At 39.1% G+C, this 10,388-nt stretch overlaps 1 protein-coding gene across 4 annotated transcripts in view; it reads left to right on the top strand.

The window, feature by feature from the left end:
- The window catches only part of LOC103748420 (spastin), a gene marked incomplete at its 3' end in the record, with an annotated part of 54,203 nt that overhangs the window by 40,415 nt on the left and 3,400 nt on the right, over nt 1–10,388 (top strand). For all 4 annotated transcript variants that reach the window (XM_029555041.1, XM_029555043.1, XM_029555040.1 and 1 more), the window contains 3 exon segments: nt 3,746–3,933; nt 5,745–5,878; nt 6,103–6,196. In XM_029555041.1, coding sequence (XP_029410901.1) covers nt 3,746–3,933; nt 5,745–5,878; nt 6,103–6,196 — 416 coding nt within the window.

A 10,388-nucleotide genomic window follows, 5' to 3' on the forward strand; every position in this document is an offset into this window, starting at 1 on the left:
ATTATTAGTGATGTTGAACATCTTTTAAGATGTTTCATAGCCATCTTTACTCCTTCTTTTGAAAACGTTCTGTTCAGCTCCTTAGCCCATGTTTCAATTGGGTTGCTTCTTGTCTTGGTTCTCTGTTTTTTGAGTTCATTATATATTCTGGATATTAAACCTCTGTCACATGTGTCACTGGTGAAGATTTTCTGCCATTCTGTGTGTTTTCTGTTTGCTTCCCTGGTTGCCTCCTTTGATGTACAGAAGCTTTTTAGTTTAATGAGGTCCCATTTGTTAATTCTTGCCTTGGTTTCCTGAGCAATTGATGTCCGGCTTAGAAAATCCTTTCCTACAGCTATATCTTGTAGGTTTTTCCCAATGTTTTCTTCTAATGGTTTCAGAGTTTCAGGCTTTACATTGAGGTCTTTGATCCATTTGGAATTGACTTTTGTGCAGGGTGAAAGATAGGGGTTTAGTTTCATTCTTCTACAGGTGGGGATCTAGTTCTGCAAGCACCATTTGCTGAACATGCTGTCTTTCCTCCAAGTGAATACTCTAGGCCCCTCTGTCAAATATCAGGTGGCTGAAATTACATTTACTCATACTTGGGTCTTCAATTTTGTTCCATTTATCTATGGGTCTATTTGGGTGCCAGTACCATGTTGCTTTTTATGACTATATGTCTGTAATACAGCTTAAAATCTGGTATAGGGATCCCCCGGGATTGCTCTTAGTGCTCAGGGTTGTTTTGGCTCTCAGAGGTCTTTTGTGCTTCCATATGAATCTTAGGATGGTTTTTTTCCAATTCTGTGAAAAATGTCATGGGGATTTTGATTGGCATTCCATTGAATCTATAAATGACTTTTGGTAGGATGGTCATTTTCACAATATTAATTCTTCCAATCCATACACATGGAAATTTGATTGCTTGATTTTTTTTTAATCTCTTCACAAGTAAAGTTGTTGTTCTTACAAACACATTTTTTAGGAGATTTTATTTTTATGATTTTGTGTGTGTGTGTGTGTATGCCACGTGTATGCAGGTGCTCAAGGAGATCACAAGAGAGCTGGAGTTACAGATGTTGTACACTACCCAGCATGGATGCTGGAAATGGAACCCAGGCCTTTGCAAGAGTAGTGCAATGCATGCTCTTAACTGCTGAGCCATCTCTCCAGCCTCACAAATATATTTCTTTATAATAAAATTAGAATATATATTAGGAATAGGGCAAATCTAATAACCAAATGCTGTTGTCCCAGTGACAGTTTCTAGAACACCCTCATTTATTTTCTGATTCAGATCATATTTTGAATGATCTGAATATTTTGAAATATTCCTGAATTAAAAAATCTGTGTTATCATTGAAACTTATAGCCATGGCCAGATTTTATGCTAAAATTGGTAGTTTGTCAAAGACAAATTCTCTTAGAATCGAATCCAGCTTGCCAGCCCTGAATTCCTTTTGAGGCCAAGGAGGGCTGAATGCTAGCAGCCAGGCCTGTGGTACTTCCATGAAAAACAGTAGGTGGCAATGCCGTCCTGGGTGCTGAAACCACACCAGAATTATACATGTTGACTTCATTTGGTTGTTTAACACAAGATGTTTTGTGTCATAGTCTACGGTTTTTATTTTGGGGAGAAGTCATTTTGGAGAAATAATTGAAAACATTTCTGGGCTAAACACCACTGTTCAGGAACCCTGGTATATTAAGCATGGATATTGCATTGCAATACTTGAGTCTGTAAACGTCACACAGGTCACCACAATTAAGCAACACAGAGATCCTGAAAGGTGGTGCATAGACTGTAGAAAAAACACAAATTTTTTATATTTCAGTGATTCCAAAGAACATTCTAGCTTTTGGTGTTTTGTTTTGTTTTTTGGTCTTTTTAAGACAGGGTCTCCCTGTAGCCCCAGCTGGCCTGGAACTCGCTATATAGACCAGGCTGGCCTTGAACTCACAGAGATCTGCCTGCCTCTGCCTCCTGAGAGCTGGGATTAAAGGCATGCACCATCACACCTGGCTGGTTTTGTGTTTTTTGTTTTTGTTTTTCAAAATATTTTGTTATTTTTATTTTATGTGTATGAGTGTTAATGCCTGCATGTAGGTAAGTGCAATGGTTGTGGAAGACAGAAGAGGCTGTCGAATCCCCTGGAACTGGAGTTACGGACAGTTACTAGCTGCCATGTGGGTGCTGGGATTCGAACCCGGATCTTCTGCAAGAACACTATTAAATATGCTTACTTTTTTTTTTACAATTACCCTTTTTTTGTTTTTTTTCTTTTTGATCTTTTTGAGACAGGGTCTCCCTGTAGTCCCAGCTTTCCTGGAACTCAACAGGCTAACCTCGAACTCAAAAAGATCTGCCTGCCTCTGCCTCCCAAGTGCTGGGATCAAAGGCGTGTACCACCACGCCTCACCCGTTTTTGTTTTTTTTTAAACTACAGGAAATTGGTGGTATTTCCACATTCATGATGTTTCTATCCAGTTTGTGTACCCACATTTTGTGAGGAAAAATGTTTTACCAATGCAAGAGGAATTCTTAAATCAATTGCAATGTTAGACTGGAGAAAATTTGGTATTTAGGGTATCTTTAAGGTACATCAAATCAGGTTTTTTGGTTTTTATTTAAAAAATTTTTTAATAGGTGTTGTTTTTGATGTAATATACTTTGAAACCTTTGAATTAATAGTCTCTAGGGGACAGTCTGAGAACACATAGTCCTGTTGTTTTAAATAAATACGTTTTTGAATAGCAAATTCAGTCATGAATTGTTGGCTATGTAGTCATTAAAAGTGTCTGTCCCTCTCAGGGTCTCTAGTGAAGACCTTCAAGAGTTCAGGTTTTTTCCCAGAAAATTGGAAGGTAGAATTGTAAATTCTTCAGACTTATTTTATAATGGTGTGCCTCAGCAACTGCCTTTCAATTTATGCCAAGTCCTTATTGAGTTTATACTTGATTAGTGACTATGTCTTCTGAGTTTTACAGTGTCTTAAACTCAATGCACATTTTTTTCCTTCCCTTTCCCCCTCTTTCTTGTTTGTAGTTCATTTAACCTGTCCTACAGAGGTGATTTCCTTCCTGGCTATATTTGTTGGGGTGCTGGTTTTTTTTCCATGTCTCTAGTCTTCCATAAAAATCCAAATATAGGGGCTGGAGAGATGGCTCAGAGGTTAAGAACACTGGTTGTTCTTGCAGAAGACCAAGGTTTGAATCCCAGCACCCACATGGCAGCTAGCAACTGTCTGCAACTCCAGTCCCAGGGGATCCAACAGCCTCTTCTGACCTCCGCAGTCATTGCACAACACGGATGCCCTTACCTACATGCAGGCAATACAAGCATACATATAAAATAAAAATAATAAATAAAAATTTTTAAAAATCCAAATATATAAAATATGTATGCATATATAGTGATGTGTTCTTTAGCTTGCGATAAATGCAATAATTTGCATTGAAGAATGAAACATGTTTCATTTTTTTACTAAAAAAAAAAAAAACTGTCTTATTTCCAGTTGTGGTGTCACATGGTGGAAGAAGAGAATGTACTCCAGAAGTTAACTTCTGACTGCTATGTGTGTGTTGTGATACGCACATGTCTGCACTCAAACACATATCACACAAACATACACACATAACAGTAAATAAAAGAAAAAAATTTAAACTTCTGGTAGCTTGATTTTACAAGTTTGTATTTGTGCTTGTAATTACTTTTATACTTCGTTTTCTAATCATGATGGCTTTACATTTTCCTTGATAGAAAGTGGAGCAGTTCCGAAAAGAAAAGATCCCTTAACACATGCTAGTAATTCACTGCCTCGAACAAAAGCAGTTATGAAAAGTGGATCAACAGGTCTCTCAGGTCACCACCGAGCACCTAGTTGCAGTGGTTTATCCATGGTTTCTGGAGCAAGACAAGGACCTAGTCCTGCAGCCACCACTCATAAGGTATTCCACAATGCTGAGTGTGACTGTTACAGTTTTATGAATAGAAAACCTCATTATGCTTGCTTAAGTTTATTATTAGTACTTTATAATTAATACTCTAGAGAATCAATGTTTTCCTCAAAGTTTAGTGTAATTTTTAAAATTTGCTATTGATTGAAAACCTTATTTAATTACTTTCTGACATAATCAGAGGTGTTTCCTAATTGTTTATTTGCCAAGTTTAAGATAATGCTGCATATATCATTTTAAATTTTAAAATTATTTCAAGTCATGTAAATTTTATAACATTAAATATACCTAGAGTTTTGTCATAATTCTAACAGGAATCAAAGTTATTTAACTGTTACTGTAGGGTCTTTCTCTCTTTAAAAAAACATTTATCTGCTGGGCGTGGTGGCACATGCCTTTAATCCCAGCACTTGGGAGGCAGAGGCAGGTGGATCTCTGTGAGCTCAAGGCCAGCCTGGTCTACACAGTGAGTTCCAGGCAAGCTGGGGAGACCCTGTCTCAAAAGACTCCCTTCCCTCCCCCAAAAAATTCATTTTTGTATGTGTGTGTGTATGCTTAGATTGTGTGCAGATGAGCACACCTGTGCTTGCAGGTGAAGGCCAGTAACCTTGAGCTTGAATTTTCTTAATTAGGCTAGAGGCCAGCAAACCCTAGTGATCCTCCTGTCTCTGCCCTTCCTCAGAGCTGGGGATTACAGGCATGCCTGGGTGTTACCAGTGCTTAGATCCAAACTCCAGTCTTCATGATTGTGCAACAAGTGCTCTTAACTGCTGAGTTGCCTCTCTAGACTCATCTTTATCTTTAAAATTTTTTAAATTTTATTTGTATGAATGTTTTGCCTGCATGTATGCAGTGTACCATATGTATGCAATGCCTGTGGAGCCAGAAGATTGCATCGGATCCTCTGGAATTGAAGTTGTGGATAGTTCTTAGCTGCCATGTATGCACGTGCTGGGAACCAACCCTAAATCCTCTTTAATAGCAGCCAGTGCTCCAAACTGCTGAGCCATCTCTTTCAATCTCACATCTTTCTATTTTATACTAATTAAATCTGTGGATAAACTATAAGCCCACTTCATGCCAAATCTACTTCTACAGTGAATACAACTTTACCTTGGGCTAAATCCACAATTTTTGCAATCTTAGATTTTTTTTTTATTTTTTTATATTTTATTTTTATATGTATGAGTGTATTGCCTGCATGAATGTGAGTACCCCATGTTGTGTAGTGCTGCGGAGGTCAGAAGGGGGCATTGGATTCCCCTGGAACTGGAGTCAAGGACAGTTCATAGCCGCCATGTGAGTGCCGGGAATCAAACCTGGGTCCTCTGCAAGAGTAGTCAGTGCTCTTAACCGCTGAGCTGTCTCTCCAGCCTGCAATCTTAGATTTTATGTGTGTGTGTTTACAAATGCATGCACATGCATGTGGAGACCAGAAATAGATACCGCATATCTTCCTCAGTCACTCTCTACCTTATTTTTTAAGATAGGGTCTCTCATTGTACCTGGTGCTCACCCATTCAGCTAGATTAGCTGGCCTATGAGCTCCAGGGATCTGCCTGTCCCTGCTCCGCAGTGCTGGGTTACAAATGTGGACCACCGTGCCCAGCTTAACACAGGTGCTGGAGTTCTAAACTGAGATCCTCAGGATTTTGCAGCAAGTATTTTACTGATTGTTGAACCATCTCCCCAGCCCATATTTTTTCCTTGTTTTTAGAATTTAAATTTTGTTAACTTCTAGAGTAATTTACGAGTGAAAAGTTAAGGTTGTATTTTCATGTTAAAATTTTGTGTTGTTTAAGGGTACTCTAAAAACAAATAGAACAAATAAACCTTCTACGCCTACAACTGCCGCTCGAAAAAAGAAAGACTTGAAAAACTTTAGGAACGTGGACAGCAACCTTGCTAACCTTATAATGAATGAAATTGTGGACAAGTAAGTTTTGCCAAGTATTTCAGTTTCTATTTCCAAATTTCATTCTTAAAACATAGGTAATACATAATAAATATTTTGTTTCATAATTAATTTTTATGGTAGCTTTGACTTTTTTTGCTTATAATCAAAATTTCAGTTAACATAAAAATGAATGTAATTTATAATGTTTATACGTCATGTTGAAATAACTGAACCATATTTACATTGTGAAATTATTTTCTTAGTGGAACAGCTGTTAAATTTGATGATATAGCTGGTCAGGAATTGGCAAAACAAGCATTGCAAGAAATTGTTATTCTTCCTTCTCTAAGGCCTGAGGTAAGGATTTTATCTTAATCATTTTCCTATAATATTGTCCATTACTGAATCTGTTGTAGTATTAAAAAACATTTGGTCTATGTTCAAATGATTAATTCACATGAAGTAATGCTAAGTTTAGTGTTTTAATAAAGATAGACATTAAAGATAGGCATTGTGGCACAGACCTGTAATCCTAGCTGAGGCAGGAGGACCTTAAGTTTGAGGTGTGGGTTACCCAGTCAATTCCAGACCAGCGTGGGCTACAAAGAACCATCCCATCTCACCTCCTTCTCCACAAAAAGACATCAACAGTTGATGTTGACAACCTTATAGGAGAGGAGAATGAAAATAATTCTCAATCCATTTTTATTTTTTATGAGAGTAGATAATTGTTATGATATAAGCTTGAGAGATTTGGGACTTTTGTCATTGCTTTTTCTGTGCTGGGGGGTTGTGCTGGACAGCTTTAGTGTCAACTTGACACACCTGGGTTGAGAGAGCCTCAGTTGGGGAATTGGCTTTCATTGGACTGGACTGTGGCCATGTCCATGGGGCACCTTCTTGATTGTTGAGTGATGTGGGAGGACCCAGCCCACTATAGGTGGTGCCACCCCTGGGCAGGTGGGCCTATGTTGCATAAGAAAGCAGGCTGAGCAGGGGCCAGGGGAGCAAGTCAGTAAGCAGTGATCCTTCATGGCCTCTGCTCCTGCTCCTGCTTCCAGGTTCCTGCCCTGAGTTCCTTCCTACCTTGGGCACCCTAATGAACTGTGACCCAGGAGATGTAAGCTGAATAAAACCTTTCCTCCCCAAGTTGATAGTGGTCAGAGTGTTTTGTCATAGCAATAGAGAAACAAACTAGGACAGAAATTAAACCTAGGACCTTGCACATGGCTAGGTAAGTGGGCTGCCACTGAACTATATCCTCATTCTCAAGATGTAAAATTAAGCCAGGTGTGGTGAGACGTGCCTTTAATCCCAGCACTTAGGAGGCAGAGGCAGGCAGAGCTCTGTGAGGTCAAGGCCAGCCTGGTCTATGTAGAGTTCCAGGCCAGCTGGGACTACAGGGAGACCCTATCTCAAAAAGACCAAAAAAAAAAAAAAAAAAAAGATGTAAAATTAAGAGCCAAACGATACTGAACAAAAGGGAAATTAGGATAAAATAATTCTTTGAGTAAAAGTTTGAAGAGCAAACAGTTTTTAAAAATATTTTACTTACTGTTTTTATTTTATGTGTATGAGTGTATTGCCTGCATGTGTAAGTGCACCCGTGCCGTGCAATGCCTCGGAGGGCAGAAGAGGGCTTCAGATTTCCCTGGACCTGGAGTTAAGGATGGTTCATAGCCCCACGTGGGTGCTGGGAATCGAACCCGGGTCCTCTGCAAGAGCAGTCAGTGCTCTTAACCGCTGAACCATCCCTCCAGCCCTGAGCAAACAATTTTTAAAAAATATTCTCACAGGACTGGAGAGATGACCCAGCAGTTCGGTGCACTGGCTGCTCTTGCAGAGGATCTGGGTTTGGTTCCCAGCGCCCACTTGGTGATTAGCAACCATCCATAACTCTAGTTCCAGGGGATCTGACACCCTCTTCTGACCTCCACAGTCATTGCATCACACTTATATGCAGGCAGTACATTCATACACATACAAATAAAATAATAAATAAAACATTAAAAGTATTTTCAAGCTGGGTGTGGTGGCACATACCTTTAAATCCCAATACCTGGGAGGCAGAGGCAGACAAATCTCTGTGAGATCAAAGTCAGCCTGGTCTACATAGGGAGTTCCAGACCAGCTGTGAGTATAGGGAACCCTGTCTCAAAAAAACAAAGTTATTTTCAAGTATATTAATTTTTTAGAATAATAGCAGTTTAGAGAGCCTGTTAATGATGTATAGGGATCTACAGCTTGTTAATGATGTGCAGTTATTGTTTGGTTTTCCATGTGAGGCACTGTTTTATTGTCTTGTAAGTCGTTGCTGCATATTTAGTACTGTTCCAATGAAGAAGTAAGTTTGAGTACCCACCTCTGGATCACAGTTAATTTCTCCCGATTCATTCAGAAACATCTAGTGGGAATTGGTTGTATGGCACATTGTGATAGATGCCCTTTGGATGTATTAAAGTTGAATTACTGGTTTTTCTTAGTAATTCATACCCTTTATAGTGTATGTCCCCTGTGGGTTCTTACTAAACTAGAAGTTACTGCTCAATATTGTTTTACAAGTCTGTGTCTTTTCCTTTCCACTTTCCTTTCCCTTTGTTTTTCTTTTCTAGATGAAGTTTCACAATATTGTTCAGGCTGGTCTTGAAATCATGGACTTAAGTAATTCCCCTCAGTCTTTTAGTAGCCAGCATGCCAAAGATATACCACCCAGTTTTGTCTGCTTTCTTTATTTTCATTTTTACTTATTATTCCAGGTATATGAAGTTGCTAGTTTGACATGGTAATTTCATTTTTGTTAATATCCAAGAAAGTAGGGAATTATCAAGACAGACTTTTATGGACCAAACTTATGTCATGTATTTCACCTCATACCATACTTGCAGAAACATACAATATCTTTTTTTTTTTTGGTCTTTTTGAGACAGGGTCTCCCTGTAGCTCCAGCTGCCTGGAACTCACTCTGTAGACCAGGCTGGCCTCAAACTCACAGAGATCCACCTGCCTCTGCCTCCCAAGTGCTGGGATTAAAGGCGTGCACCACCATGCCCAGCCATACCATATCTTATGGTCTGAGCTATAGAATGAACCATAGATTGCAGTTTATTGGTTGAATAATAAATACAGTAGGCTGACTATTAATTTGAAAAGGTTATTAAAACAATCATTTAATTGTAAATCTAAAGAGGACGTTAGTACTTGTCTAGTTTATCTGTTGGTTAAGAAAATGATATTAAGACCTAAAATCGACCAAGATTATAGTTAAGTGTGGTAGACCTAGAAAATAAGATTCCAATCTTATTCCACTAAGAAGGCAGTTTTAATCTTGCCTTCCTGGAGTCTGGGGCTGTATCTCAGTGATAGAACACCTGCATAGTATGCACTCAACCCTGGATTCACTGCCCAGCACCACAAAAATAAAGAAAAAAAATAAGTGAATGAATGAAACGGTTAAGGTAGCACTAAGGAAATACTTGAGCTAGGCTAGAAAAAATAGTCAGCTTTTGTTTTGCCCAAGCCTTTGGAAAATACATCTAAAATGGAAAGAAAGTAAAGTCAAACAACACATGCATTTCATGAATGCATATTTCCATAGCAGTGATAGAGTGTACAATTACAGGTGGCATGTGCCTGTAATCTCCTGTAACTCAGGAAGCTAAAGCAGGGGGTCAAATTTAGAGGCTGGTCTGGGTTATGTGTAAGTTCCAGGCCAGTCTGGGCAACATAGATTCTGCCAAAAGAAAGCAAAATTACATTAGGAAAATAAACCTGAGAAAATGTAAAAAATTATAGTTACAAGTTACTTCAAATAAGGAGGAACAGAAGCCTTTGTTGAGCCCCAGAAGAGAAAGGGCCTTTGGTAGAACCAAGTATTGTGGTACATACTTCAGATCATCACATCTGCCAAATGAAACCTTTTTTTCTTCTAGTTCAGATTCCCAAGAAAGGGAATATATTTCACAATAAACCCATAAAATGGGTCATGGTAAGTTGTGTCAAGTTTCCATCAGTGTGACAAAATATAGGAGATAATCAATTTATAAGGAGGAATGATTTATTTTGATTCACAGTTCCAGAGAGTTTAGTCTGTGGTTACTTGGCCTATTTGTTTTGGGCCTTGTCTCAGGGAGCTCACTGGAAAGCAAAGTTGCTTACCTCACAGTGACCAAGAAAAAAAGAAAGAGATGCATAGGTACCAGGATCCCTTTATGGACATCCTTCCCATGACCTAGTTCTTCCACCTAGATCCCCATCTCCTAAAGTTTATAGTGCCTCTCAGTAGCACCATCAACTATTGCCTAAGCCTTCAATGCATAACTTTTGGGGGACATTTCAGATCCAAACCATAACAGTAAACCTGTGAATGGATAAGGTTTATCCTATGTAAGACCTCCAGTTGTAAAAAAAAAAAAAAAAAGACAGACTGGGCGTGGTGGCGCATGCCTGTAACCCAGCACTCCGGAGGCAGAGGCAGGCGGATCTCTGTGAGTTCGAGGTCACCCTGGTCTACAAAGTGAGTTCCAGGCCAGCTGGGGCTACAGGGAGACCC

The sequence above is a fragment of the Nannospalax galili genome, unplaced genomic scaffold (genome assembly GCF_000622305.1).
Source record: "Nannospalax galili isolate Female #2095 unplaced genomic scaffold, S.galili_v1.0 scaffold1331, whole genome shotgun sequence".
In the NCBI taxonomy this organism is placed as follows: Eukaryota; Metazoa; Chordata; class Mammalia; order Rodentia; family Spalacidae; genus Nannospalax; species Nannospalax galili.